This window comes from Erpetoichthys calabaricus, chromosome 8 (genome assembly GCF_900747795.2).
Source record: "Erpetoichthys calabaricus chromosome 8, fErpCal1.3, whole genome shotgun sequence".
NCBI classification, from domain to species: domain Eukaryota; kingdom Metazoa; phylum Chordata; class Cladistia; order Polypteriformes; family Polypteridae; genus Erpetoichthys; species Erpetoichthys calabaricus.
The window spans coordinates 66,364,202-66,378,391 of record NC_041401.2 but is presented as its reverse complement, the minus strand read 5'-3'; the positions used below and the strand labels follow the sequence as shown (position 1 = coordinate 66,378,391).

The following is a 14,190-nucleotide window of genomic DNA, read 5'->3' as shown; positions in this document are numbered from 1 at the left end:
GTGACGTATGGCGCTGTGGCTCTGCAAGTGGATGCTACTCCCAAGATTACTAAACACAATTTTTACTTTAGCCCCCCGCATCCTGCCCTGTATTCCGGCCCTCAGCTTCACTAGGTGCTTTACTGCTGTTTGGGTGCAAAAGACATGAAGTCAGTGACCGTCTATATTTATTTTATATAAATCGAGGCATGGTGAGTCTATTTGTGTTTCACAGATGGTGTTGCTGCATGGACTTTATTGTAATGAAGTATTTCTTCCTCACTATATCTTTTATTTGGTGAACATTTTTCATTAACAACAATTTAAAATTTAACTAATAAGTAAAAAAATAGCAAAAAAATGAAAACAAATCACAATAAGCAATGGTTATAGTTTATAAAAAAGCAGCTTGTGGAAGGTAAATCAACTGTTTAGAAAAGCCAGATTTGATCATTTGTAAAGAGGGGTGTCAGTTGAGTGCTGTGGCAGGGGTCTAGTGGTCAAAGAATACTTTACAGGATTCAACTAAATGGAATTATTTTCTCCTTTTACAGATTTCATCAAAAACATAACACATATAGCCTTAATACTTATTTTTTGTGATGCCATTGTTATGGGAATTATGTGTTTAACCAGTAGACCCCAAAAGACAGGTGTTGGTTGAGGTAGCTAAGTGTGCTTTCCTGACATTGAAAATGCTCTTTAAAATGGCAATTTTAAAGTTGTTATAATAATAAAAGGAAAATCAGAAATACAGCAATTATTTCCAGTCATGTTTAATGAGTTTTTGTTTGCTACGATGAATGCAACAGAAAATTAGGGATATCATGTTCAAGAGTGAAATGGAACAGGATCAGGAGCAAAACAATATTTTCATGCCCCTGAAACCAGGAAACAGAGCAGTATGATAGAAAGATCTGTCAGTTTTATAAATGATGATGCAAACTAACAATTAAAAATGATAGAAACACAGATCGTGAAAGTGATGTACAAAACAAGTTAACAATACCAAAGTATTGCAGCATGCAACACAAAGCCAACATGAATGAGAGGAAAACTAAAGGACTGTTCTTTTACAATCGGATGTCTGTGTGCCTTAAATAAGAAATTTTTTTATCTGTATTTGAGTTATATTCAAAGAGTGATATTTGACAGCTCTAGTCTGTGCAGTCTTTATATTCTCCATGTGTCTTCAGGGGGTTTCTGTTTGTACTGTATTGTTTTTTATTTATTTTTGTAATAACCTCCCTCTCTGGCTACTCCTAACTGGGCACCATTCAACTGAGTGTGTGATTGAGTGTGCCCAGTTATGGACTTGCAACCTGAATTGACCTTTGTGGGTTTGAAGAAAGGTGGGTACTGACTTTAGCCTGTCAGAGGTGCCTTCACAAACATCCCACTGGAGTAGGGTTGCCAGACATCCCTTATACAGTATACGGGACATGTCCCATATTTGATCATTTTGTCCCCTATCTCTTACTGACCTTTCAGGGACACCCAATTGTCCCGTATTTAGTTCATTTTCAAATTTCGTAATAAAAATATATTTTTACTACCTTCTTAGGGTACTTAGTTGTAACTTTATAAGTAATTATACTTTCTTTCCTCAGATTCTCTTGATGAAAATAACCCAAATATATCGAGGAAGCTAGTGTTTGCTGCCTGTTTGCAACTTGTTCAGAGGACAGCGACACTCTTACCGTTTTGTTCTTCAGCTGTGCTGCTGTGCAGTTCTGTATCAGCATTGCAACATGCAGTGTCAACAAAGTGTGTTGTTACTACTTGCCACGGCCCACTTTTTTTCTAACTGCCTCTATTAAATAATAATATTTCTCTGTTGTGTGTATTAAATTAATATTTTCAAATGATTTCACTTTTACAGAATTTTTTTTAGCTTGTATTAAATAATTTTCAAATGATTTTACTTTTGTTTTCCTCATAACCCATTAGAATCCTTGGTTTATGTTTTTAACTTATGTCTCTACTTTAATATACTGCCAATATTGATGCCCTGTGTAAGAAAAGAGCCGACTATACTTCCTTAGAAGGCTGGCGTCCTTCAATATCTGCAATAAGATGCTGCAGATGTTCTATCAAACGGTTGTAGCGAGCGCCCTCTTCTACGCGGTGGTGTGTTGGGTAGGCAGCTTAAAGAAGAAGGACGCCTCACGCCTGGACAAATTGGTGAGGAAGGCAGGCTCTATTGTAGGCATGGAGCTGGGCAGTTTGACATCTGTGGCTGAGCGGCAAGCGCTGAGCATGCTTCTGTCAATCATGGAGAATCCACTGCATCCACTGAACAGTGTCATCTCCAGACAGAGGAGCAGCTTCAGAGATAGACGGCTGTCACTGTCCTGCTCCACTGACAGACTGAGGAGATCGTTCCTCCCACACACTATGCGACTCTTCAATACCACCCAGGGGGGTAAACGTTAACATTATTCAAAGTTATTGTCTGTCTGTATACCTGCATTGTTATCACTGTTTAATATAGTATTTTCTTTATCAGTATGCTGCTGCTGGAGTATGTAAATTTCCCCTTGGGATTAATAAAGTATCTATCTATCTATCTATCTATCTATCTATCTATCTATCTATCTATCTATCTATCTATCTATCTATCTATCTATCTATCTATCTATCTAATATATTGGTCTGGGTGGGTAGGGGGCATGTTTAAATGTATATATGTAGTAATATAAAGAGTGTCCCATATTTCTACTTTTCTAATCTGGCAACCCTACACTGGAGACAACAGCATAATGTAAAAAATGGACCTGATTATTGAGGTAGGGCAAAAGGACAACCACTCACTGAGATAAAATGCACTTACAATGCAAAGAAAATGTATTTATTGTCCATGTGGCTCCAGCTCATTTTGGCCTCAAAGGGTCTACATGCTCTTATACCAATTTGTGATGCCAATGAATGTTTTCAGTAATGTGCTGGAGGTTGGGAGAAGTTGAATTTAGGGTATACAGTTTCTGAGGGGATGGAGGGTGGCGGGAGTTGAACAAGTGATAAGCGTGCTTTCTGAGACCTCTTACTCATTGAGCTGGAGCTGCTGACACTGGAAGAGTCACTGCCAGGGGATGGTGCTTCTCCACTGGGGCTGGCACGCACAGTGCTAGAGGCCTCATCACAGCCATTGAGGTTTCCAAAGGTGATACGAGCATTCAGGATATGATAGATTGGAATTTCTGTGGGAGACAGAGACATGTGTCACTAAAAACAGGAATACAGAGGCAGAGATTATCTACATAAGGGTCACCTTATTTATGCAAGCCAGCTTTATGAGTTTTCTAGCATAGAGTTTCTATAGTGCCAGAGAATAATAATTCTATCTATTATGAATATTAAGAAGAAAAGTATACAAGCTGCACATAAATCAGAACTGCATTTAGCAATGGAGGCATTCATCCCACTAAGAAATTGTGTTCAATAAAAAGTCAAGCCACTGGTCACAAGTGACAGCGTTTTGAATTTGTTAGGGACATGCATTGGTATAGCTCATCCAAACTATAAATAGTGTGAGCACAATGGCTAATAGTCCAAATCACAGGAGTCTACTGCAATAAACCTAGTCCAACTTGGAACTGTCAATCAAGACTCAAGTGGTATAGGAGTTTGCAGTAAATAATTATACAGAAGAATAAATCTGAACTAACAGTCTTAAAGAAGAATCAGCATTTAGGACTAATTCTGCTTCAGAAGACCCACCATTAAGAATTCAGACTAAAGTCCTAACTGAACATATCCAACATTCACAATGTAATTGGGATGAATAATATCCAATAGGGGATCAATCATCCAGGGCTAAATAATATATTCTTAAAATATGTTGCCTGATTAAGAAGATTGTATAATAGATATGGCCTAATAATCAAAATAGGGTGCAGTCTCATTCAATACTTTGCCTAATCTAATACTCTGCTCTTAGATTAGCTCATATTCAGAAATGCATGTAGCCTAAAACTCAAAATAAGAACAGACAACATCCATCCACAGATTTTCTTAACCTGTTTATATAGGGCAGGGCCATGAGGGCAGCTGGAGCCTGTGACAGGATCAACATCTGGAGAGGGTGCCAGTCCATTGTAGGGCAAAAATTAAGGGTCAATTCTAATCTACTACTAAATAATAAATATGCCACACTTTAGCATAAATTTGGCCTAATACACTAAATAAAATCATCCATCCATTATCCAACCCGCTATATCCTAACTACAGGGTCACAGGAGCCAATCCCAGCCAACACAGGGCGCAAGGCAGGAAACAAACCCTGGGCACCATGCACACACTAGGGACAATTTAGAATTGCCACTGCACCAAACCTGCATGTCTTTGGACTGTGGGAGGAAACCCACGCAGACACGGGGAGAACATGCAAACTCCACACATGGAGGACCTGGGAAGCGAACCCAGGTCTCCTTACTGTGAGGCAGCAGCGCTACCACCGTGCTGCCCTAAATAAAATCAAGTTTAATAATTCTAAGAAGTGTAATAATAATAAGGTTAATAAGTCTAAGAAGTGTCTGTATGCAGGACAAAACTATTTATTTAGAACATTCTAAATAAAATAAGCCCACATTCATGGGTAGATCTCCCAGTGTAAAAGAAGCCCATATGCTCGGTTTCACGCTCTAAATAAAAAGTCTTTGCTAATAAATTAAATCTGATTTAACATTAAAAGATCCAACATTTGAAAACCAACTGGGTGCTCGAAATATGGTCAGCTCTTGTTCAGAATAAAGCATTGTCACATATAGAAATGATGTCATGTTTATTTTATGTTTTATTATTGTTTTTGTTTATTTTGAGTTGTTATCTTTCGGGTCTTTGTTATTTGTATATTATTTCATATGTGGTAATGTACTGATGTCTTTTAAATGTAAGTGTGTTCCATTTTCTTTAAGGGTGGAACCCCAAGAGGCAATGCCACTGATCAATCTGTTTGTGAACTGCCTCCAGCCCTTTAAAGGCAAAGGAGATGGACTGTTCAGGTGGGAATCATTGTAATCGATATTGTGAATTGTGAGTATTGGATTTTATGGTTTTTTGATTATTGTTGCTCTTGTATTAAGGATTTTGATTGTTAAGCTGTGTTTTTGGGAATTGTTCACTGTGTGTGACTTTTTAGGCAACTCCTTAAATGCCCCATTTGCTCTGTGGAGTGTAATAAGTGGTCTGTGGTGTTAGGCAGTTTTTAAATAAATAATGGTGTCCAGGGCTCCAATCAGGTGCAGGTTTGCTCCATTTCTAATTGGGGTACTTGGCTGATCACGCCACATACATGTATGGAGGCAGGCAGATTGGTTGGGCACCTCAATTGTACTTTGGAGGAGGTGGCTTGTTGCACCTGCACACAATTAGAGAGGATAGTTTAAAAGAAGCCTGCGCAGAAGGAGGGGGGTGGGGGTTGATATACAGTAGTCTTGAAAGTGTGAGAGAAGAGAGAAAGACAAAAGAGAGAAGGAGCTTAAAAGGAGAGGGGAAAAAAAAAGAAAGTGAGTGCCCGTGTTGAACGAAGAGAGAAAGTTGGTCGAGTGTGAGCTTTGCCACTGTAGAGGCTGGAGGCTATGGAAGGAGTGCTCTTACTGAGTGCTTACATTGGGAGCAGGAGCAACCTGATGTTTGGTGCTCCTGCAGACACCAAGGGAGTGGCAGCGGGAGATATACAGTATGTGGTGCAGCAAAGCACTCCATGGTGCAGAGGCATCAGCAATGGGGACCAGAGCCCAGATTTGAAGGTTAACTGCACCTGTCAGTGGGTATATGCTCCTTCTGCAAGGTTCAGACAGGATAAGGGGAGATGACACCAGGTTTAAAGGGAATTATTGGGGCTCATGGGTTTTATGGACTGTCTCTGACTTTTAACCTCATTGATGTTTATTGGATTATTTATTAGAACTGTTTTTAGTCTTCACCTTCACACTGTTTATATGGATTATTTATTTAAGAGATAAAAGATTGTACTGCACTGCTGGGCATTTTCATTTTGAGGCTTAAATCTTTTTTGGATATGCTAGGCCTTAATTAGTCCTGTGGGGTTAGGAGTTTAACCCATTTGGAGTGGAGCCTAAACCAGGCAGGTGTAGGAGACCTGGCCTGGCTTGTGAAGGCTTTTGTGGGCCACGTAGCCTTTTTGCTTTTTTGGAGGCTCCACTTCATGAAAAGCAGTCTAAGAGATGCCTATATACAGATCTAAACAAGGTTTATTATTCTGCATAGGAACAGCACTGATTAAGGATTAAATCCAGTCTAACACTAAAATCTAACAATCATGACCAAATCTGACCTAACACACTATATAGGTTCATCATTCATAACTAAATCTTATCTAGCTGTCCAAATGAAACCTACTGTATATTCAGAGCTACTGCTCTCCTAATACCCTAAATAAGAAAGGTCTCATTAAGGATTAGGTCTGGTCTCATACTACAGTCCAATACTTAATACTACGCCTGATATAATGTTAAACCAAGATCTAACAATCAGGGCTGAGCTGAGATCTAACAGCTTAAAGAGGATGATGAATCATTCAAAACTAAACCTAGTCTATAATTCAAATAGATGCCAACATTCAGTGATGGGTGGCACAGTGGTAGCACTGCTGCCTTGCAGTAAGGAGACCTGGGTTCACTTCCTGGGTCCTCACTGTGTGGAGTTTGCATGTTCTCCCTGTGTCTGCGTGGGTTTCCTCCCACAACCCAAAGACATGCAGGTTAGGTGCAGTGGTGATTCTAAATTGTCCCTAGTGTAGTGTGTGCTTGGTGTGTGTGTGTGCACGCCCTGCGGTGGGCTGATGCCCTACTTGGGATTTGTTCCTGCCTTGCGCCCTGTGCTCCAGCAGGCCCCCGTGACCCTGTTTTTAGGATATAGTGGGTTAGACGATGACTGATTGACATTCAGTGATAAATTTTGAATACTCTAAATGAAAATGTTTTTTTTTGTTAAGGATTTAATCTGATCTAAGACCAAGAGTCAACATTCAAGACTAAACCTGACCTCACCGTAAATAATGTGATCCCTCATAGCAAACACAGTCTTTATATAAGATAGACTACAGTCACACAAACCATCAAAAAGGAACACAGATATTCAGCAGTAAACCTGGTCTAACTATATAATGAGAGAATACTAAAAACTAATGTCTTCATTCACTCATTGATACATTCACTTTTGATGCACTTTCCCCAACTCACATTCTAAATATCAAGATTACAGGCTCAATAATGACTTTATAACAGTCAAAGAAAGTCACATATTCTATACACATTCAGTTAGGTGCTCCAAAAATGATGGGTGTCATGGGTTATCTAGCTAGATCCAATGTTACAACTTTGTACCAGACAGCTGAGAAGTTGTGCATCACCCCAAGTTTCCAGTATAATGTAGTCAGAAGCAACAGTAGGTGCTCTTACCTATCTTGACTGGGAACCCAGGAGGGAGCCGTAATGTTATGAAGTCCTGCAGCTTTGCAAAAAGGGCATTGCTAATTGCCATGAGGTCAATGATAGGGGCCACCTGCTCACTCAGTGACAGAGGGTGATCCTCACAGAGCCACAGTTTTGCTTTGAACCTAAGAGGAACAGAGAGAGACCTTCAGATTTAGAAACTGATTTCCTTTCTGGTGAATCTGGAACACAAACAACGCATGACTATGTAGCTGTTAAATTTAGAGGGAAGATGAGAATCAGAAGTGCAGAGAAAAATACTAAGGAGGGGGGGGAGTAATTCTGGGTGTGAATGCTGTGTGAAGATTACAAGCTCTGTGCAATAGCTGCTCTGAAAATCTATTTTGCATTATGTAGGCCAGTTGACCTGGCAAGTTATATGTCCATTGCAATGTAAACATCTGATTAGATTTCAGTACTGAACAGTCTGGTGGGGCACCCATGTCTCCTAGGTCAAAAGGCACCACAGGAAGGTGAATGCCACCTGCTGCTGCAGCTGGAATAAAGGTAGTGCTTTGTGATTTAGTGGGAAATTACTTGAAATTATACTGAACTGAATTGCAGTGTATTAACAAGGTAGTTAGCAGCAACTGTAGGGCAGATGAGTGTGGTCCAATAATACATAAAGTCAGCTTCACCACACTGGTAGATTTTAGGGGGCACTTATGATCTCCATCATTGTCGCTCTATAATTGATTCTCCTTGGCACACTCGGATCACGTAACTGTTATTATTTATTAACCTTCTTGTAGTTAGATTTCTGTGTTAGACACCCTTACCTTTGTGTCTTCGTGGTGAGTTCCATTGGATGTCCAATATCCCGAGTCCCCAATTCGAATGAGGGATTAAAGTACTCTTCAGCAGTGATGGCTGTAGGATTAGTGTGGCTACTTGTCTGGGTGATCAGTGTCTAGCAAAGACAAGAAGTGGAATAAAGAAGGATGAGCTTTCAAGGTAAGGTTCCCTCAGCACCATATTGTAAAATAATTAAAATTATTATAGTTTACATTTGACTACTAGATGATGCAGAGGTACAGTAGTGTTTGAGTAGGGTGCTGAATAAAACAGATTGTGCCTCTCAACACTAAGGGGTTTGATTACAAAGAGTAGCAAGGAGATCTAAATGGAAACCCCATGGGTGCAGGTTTCAATATTAACTGATTCCTTCCAGGGGCAGAGGACAACAATAATTCATGTTATTGTTTAAGCAACAGTACATCTCACTACTAGGCAGTGCACAAAAGAGTGCTGACATGGAGATTTAAATAAAGCTGATTTTGTATCTTGCTACGAGAGGGTTCAATGGCAGAAAAAAAAACAAGGGGTTATGGTCACTGAACATCTTACCAATTTCTCACTTGGAGGTGCTCACTTCACCTGCCTGAACTCTAATTTAAAAAAATAATACAGGATTCACAATGAATGGGATTCTATAATGTAAAATTTGCTTATTGTTCCTCTGTTTCTTTCTAAGTGTTGGTTGTGTAAAGGATAGGTACGCTTTAGTGCTGATTTTCGCTCCAACTTGTCTCTTTATCAGAAACAAGTCATCACCTTTGCCTCTTTGCTGTGTGAGACTTAACAAATATCTTGCCTTCCAGATTTCTCTGTGATTTTAAAATTTAAAATTCAAGTTCTGAGTGTATTGTGCTGAAAATATGTGACTTGTCTTGTGCAGGAGTGTGATAGCACTTCTCAGCCTACTTGATTGCTTTTATTATTAGCTTTTTATAGCCTGCATTATGTGACAGTCATACGTGTAAATGACACTGAATTTGCCACATTGAGCAAAGGATAGTTAAATATAACTGTTTGCAGAAGTAAAACACACACTCACACACACTATGTCAACAACAGCCTCCCGGTAAATTAACAACTACCAAAGGAAGAAACTGGATAATGTCTAACTCAAAAATCAGAGGACTGACAATTAGTAGCCATATGCTGCCAGTTGAGAAACAGCTGTAGGCCTTACTAGCCACATCTAGAAACTGACACTGGAAAGTTTTGAGTACAAAATAACCCACACTCTGTGAAGATGTGTGGACAGCTGCAACTGTGCAGTCGCATTTGTTTTTAAGCAATAGGAGGAGGAAATCTGCAGTATGCTTGGTTTTACCTTCATTGGAGGAGAGACGGCAAGTAGAACATGCATTTCAATGCACAGACAACAAGAACTGGCACTGACTTCCAGGAGACATGTTATGTGTATCATGTTAAATGAACAGAGCATGTTTGACTCCTGGCCTGGTCCCTGACGATCCGGAGAGTGTTTATTCTCCTTCTGAAAGAAATGAGTGTCGTTGACTGTCATTTTCTAACTCACTTAGTCCTGAACAGGGTCGCCGGGGATGCGGGAGTCTATCTCAACTAGCACAGGGTGCAAGGAACAAACACTGGACAGTGCGTCAGTCCATTCCAGGGCGAACACACAAACATGCATACCTACACCCCAACCACACATAAGAGTATTGCCAATCCACCTAACCTGCATGTTTTTGGACTGTGGGAGGAAACTGGAGCACCTGGAGGAAATCTAAGCAGACATGGGGAGAACATGCAAACTCCACACAGGGAGGACCCGAGACATGAGCCCTAGTGTCCTTACTGTGATGTAGAAGTGCTACCATTTCACCACTATACCACCTGTGTTATTGACTGGTATCACTAAATGGGCCAAGCTAGAGTGTGTGCGTGTGAGTGAATGATTACATTAGTGTTTTCTGAGAAAGATTGGCAGTCTTTGCTGGTTTGGTTCCTGTTTAGATAGGCTCCATTTCTCCGTAACACTGTAAAAGATCTAAGAGAGTTCAGAAAATTGTCAGGTTGTTGGTATTGTACCACCAGAGGGTGGTGATGAGCCATAGACTTGATTGCTGGTAGGCATGTGATTAGTGGAGCTGTACAAAATCTGATCTTCAAAGGAAAGAATAATGCACAACTTCAGTTTTACCTCCAGAGGGCAGTAACGCACAGTCATTTATTTTTTAAATCCTACTTATTCCAGAAGAGAGTCAGGGTGAGTCAAAGTTCATACTGGCAGCATCACTTTGGTCATTACAGAGTCACCATTCACTCTGATCTTCACTTTTCTGGAATTTGTGAGGAATTAGCAAAATCCCATGTGGACACACAGATAACATATATCCAGTGGCAAGTCCAGGATCTGAACCCAGGACTATGCCACCAATAGAAATAATGTTTTTAAAAACACTTAATCCATTTCAGGGTCAGAGTCTAACATAGCAGTCATAACATTTAGATTTCAGCTCAGAGATCCTAAGTGTGCAGCACAGCTTGTGTTTTCACCTGGAATTGGAGCAATAATAGAAAGGTTGGGTTTCACCTCTAGTGTCTGTATTCGAGAGAGTAGATGTGTTCTGGGTGTTTGAGTATCACAAGCAAACTAAATGACTGAAGTGGACTTTGTATTTAACAGCTATACAAAGAATTCCACAGTCTCTTGCTGTGTAAAAGCTGGAAAGCATGAGATGATGAGATGGCCAAAGTATCTTCCTGCAGTTGTATCATAATGAATGCATTTACCTATTTGTTCATTTATATATACCTTACGCTTTATGGAAGCCTTTGACCCAACCCTCCCTTGCCATGTACAATCCAACTCACTCCATTATTTGGTCCCATGTGCTGTTCGGCAATGCCAAGGAAGGACTGCAATGGAGTTTTACTACCTACAAAAAAAAAAGAAGAAGAAGAAGTAGTTATAAGGACTCAGAGATTTCTGTCCTTTGCATCTTCCTAGCACACATGCTGGGGAGGCACAGGTGACAAAGGGGGCATGCTGGACTGGTGAAAATTTCAAAATTTAATTGAACAAATGGTTATCCCTTTTTCTCTAACTTTAGGTTTAGAAGCTTCTGAACTGTCATATTAACCTCCTGACCACAGCATGCTAGCGTTCTGCAGAGGCTTTATTGTCCAGCACACTGAACCACTTAAAGGTGTGTAAATACAGCTCAGTTCCCAAGTATCCTGTTAGTGTCTCTCCAGAGGTGGTAGTATTTGTCTTTGCCTTCAGATTATTCAAAACAATGCCCAGTTAATAAACTCCTGGCCATTGTGTGTCTCACTTTATGTGGCAGAGCATTTCAAAATGGCATTATAAGAAAAAACAAAGATAGAGAGAGACAATTAGAAAATCAGTCACCTAAATCATAGAGAAGCTTTTTTCCCCCCCCATTTCCTTTCATCTTTGTGTCAGTCCGGGTGGGTGTCACAGCAGCTGATAGAGAGGCCAGCTTAAATTAAATTTGGATGTATTGTATATGTGTGCACAGCTGTAGTGGTGACACTGGGCGCATATGTTTTTATTCACGTAACCTAACATCCTAAATCATCACATTCAAAATCCTGTTTTATCCATTTCAGGACTGCAGAAGGCAGGAGCCTATCAGGTGCAGGAGGGGAAACCCAAACATGTATTGGGTGTAAGGTCACTGCAGGGTTCATTAATGAAAATACCAGTAACTCACATGGGGCCATTTTAGAACCTTGTCCCCACATGCTTTTATTTACCTATAATTATGTATTTGTATGCATAGAAATGTTTACATGTCTGTCTTAATATGGTAATATTCTAATATTAAGGTGTGTACTTCTTTCTGTGTGTATATGTACCTCTTTTGAATATGTTTATAAATACAGAGGTGTAAGGGTGGTAGTGGGCACATCTGTATGAATGTATGCCTTTACATATTTTGGGATGTACATGTACAGTATACTGATGTAAAAGCACATGTCTATGAAAATGAATGTAAGATTGCATGTACATACGTATGTATATCATTTGTGCAGCAAAGCATGTGGTTATTTTTAAGTGTATAAATTGTATGTATGCCATGCCTATTTTCAGGCGTTTATCTGTGTTTCTCTAAGTGCACATTTATAATGACACAGCCTGCTGAGTGGTTGGACAAGTCCTTTAAACCGATGAGCTTCATACATTTTGTATAACCTCGGCTCCACCTTCTTGCTTAGTATGTATATGCAAGTTAAATATGCACACTGCCATATCCTCCATCAGAGTCTTCACCCCTTTTAGGTACCTTTGATTTTGTTTTTGTGCTGGTCAGAGAGGTGATCTGTTCGGGTCCGTGTGATAAGTTCTACATTTGAGGCCCCATATACCTGTTGACAAGAGTAAGGATACAGTGTTGTTAACAGAGTGGCATTCAAGCAAATGCAGCAGTGTTCCTCATTGTATGCTGCATCCCTGTCACCTCCCTGAACAGAGACTGTGAATTATATAGTTTTAACTGTGTGCCTGAATCAGAGCATGGTGAGCAGAGATGTTAAACAAATGTTGCAAGAAACACAGGATGGATAATCTCCAAGAAGAAACTTAAATTAGTACGGCAAAAGAACCCTAATGCCATATCACAAACGAGCCAAGTTAGTGTCCAAACTAAAAAAGAAAAGGGAGTTTAACAATCAACTGTGCCTCAGGAACACAACTGCTGACGCCTGGTGGTGCAGACTGGAAGTGTTCAACAACTCCTTTATAAGTAAATTGATCAAATAAACTAGAGGTGGTGAACAGAAATTGATCCTTTTGCTTTTTACTGTACCATGTCTCTTAATCTTGAATAACATGTTGAACTGAACAACAGAATAACTGTACATTTTATAATCATTACCTATCAAAAAGAAAGAACAACAAATAAACCTTAGTCTCGTATCCATTGACCAGCTCTGTTTTCTCACTTCTCCAGCCAAGAATTCCAGTCTTGTTCCTACAAGAAAATGAATTAAATAGAGTAAAAGTAAGAGAGTGAGTGACTTCCAGAAAATGGGCAGCTTAACTTGTACTCGGCCCGCTCTTTACATTACATGAGACCCTGGATTAAACCTAACCCCAGTGTCTGATGGCATCTGTGTCTGCAGGTTACATCTTCTTGACTCTTTTTTTTTCCTGCATATTCCTGTAGGTTTTCTCCAACACTGCAGCATTCAGTTGACTGGTAACTCTAATCAGAGTGATCTTAGTTGTGTGAGTGTGGTTGATTCCAGCCATGCACCCATGTATATTGTTAAAGATTTTTGCCTCAAAAAATGGGTTCTGAAAATGGATGGCTAAGTTGATGGTGATGTTGGATTTTATGCAGAAAACAGGGAGATCACAGCCTACCTAGTTGGTGCCTGCTGCCACACACTGATTCTCCTCCTGGCCTCCAGGGGAAGCATGTGAATATGCTGTCCGGTGCTTATATTTTGGTCAGAACCGATTCACTGAGAATGTCTATATTCTTTCTGAATCAGAATTAACTCTGACCATTGATGAGACATTGGAAAGGCCTCTGTGACCATACATTCAAAGTGCTTCCTTTCTGAGAAAATCAGAAATGGATCCATGTAGCAGTAAAGTGATCTCAAGGGCACCCTGTCTATCCAACCGTCAGGTCTGTAACAGTAACCAAAAACCAAAAGCACCATCTGGAAAATTCTGCATATACCTTGTAAGTGAGGGGTAGCAAGGTGGCAACAACAAGTATTGCTGCTGGTGCCTCACGGTTACAGAAGCCACAGTTTTAAAGCTCATCTCTCCTTCTCCCAGTAGAGCTGTCATGTCTTTTCTGTTCTGTGTTTAGGTTATTCTCCAACATCCCTCAGATGCTAAATCTAGTTAATCTAACTTCTTACTGAATGACTGAGGTTTGTCCTGCAGTGGAGCGGCTCCATATTCAGGACTGTTTGTCTTTGTATTAAAAGATGCAGCTCCAGCCCATGCAACCTT

The 14,190-nt window shown here is 40.0% G+C and overlaps 1 protein-coding gene and 1 long non-coding RNA gene across 3 annotated transcripts in view; one reads left to right on the top strand and one right to left on the bottom strand.

The window, feature by feature from the left end:
- Positions 1-14,190, bottom strand: part of ankrd13b (ankyrin repeat domain 13B) — a 169,203-nt gene that overhangs the window by 23,024 nt on the left and 131,989 nt on the right. For both annotated transcript variants that reach the window (XM_028806670.2, XM_028806669.2), the window contains exons 7-12: positions 13,123-13,189; positions 12,503-12,584; positions 11,064-11,128; positions 8,216-8,346; positions 7,404-7,561; positions 3,027-3,179 (exon numbers count right to left, since the gene is read on the bottom strand). In XM_028806670.2, coding sequence (XP_028662503.1) covers positions 3,027-3,179; positions 7,404-7,561; positions 8,216-8,346; positions 11,064-11,128; positions 12,503-12,584; positions 13,123-13,189 — 656 coding nt within the window. The remainder of the gene's footprint in view (positions 1-3,026; positions 3,180-7,403; positions 7,562-8,215; positions 8,347-11,063; positions 11,129-12,502; positions 12,585-13,122; positions 13,190-14,190) is intronic.
- LOC114655578 (uncharacterized) overlaps positions 1-14,190 on the top strand; it is a 79,564-nt gene that overhangs the window by 12,451 nt on the left and 52,923 nt on the right. The window contains exon 2 of the long non-coding RNA XR_003716922.2: positions 4,896-5,013. This is a non-coding gene — a long non-coding RNA (uncharacterized LOC114655578). The remainder of the gene's footprint in view (positions 1-4,895; positions 5,014-14,190) is intronic.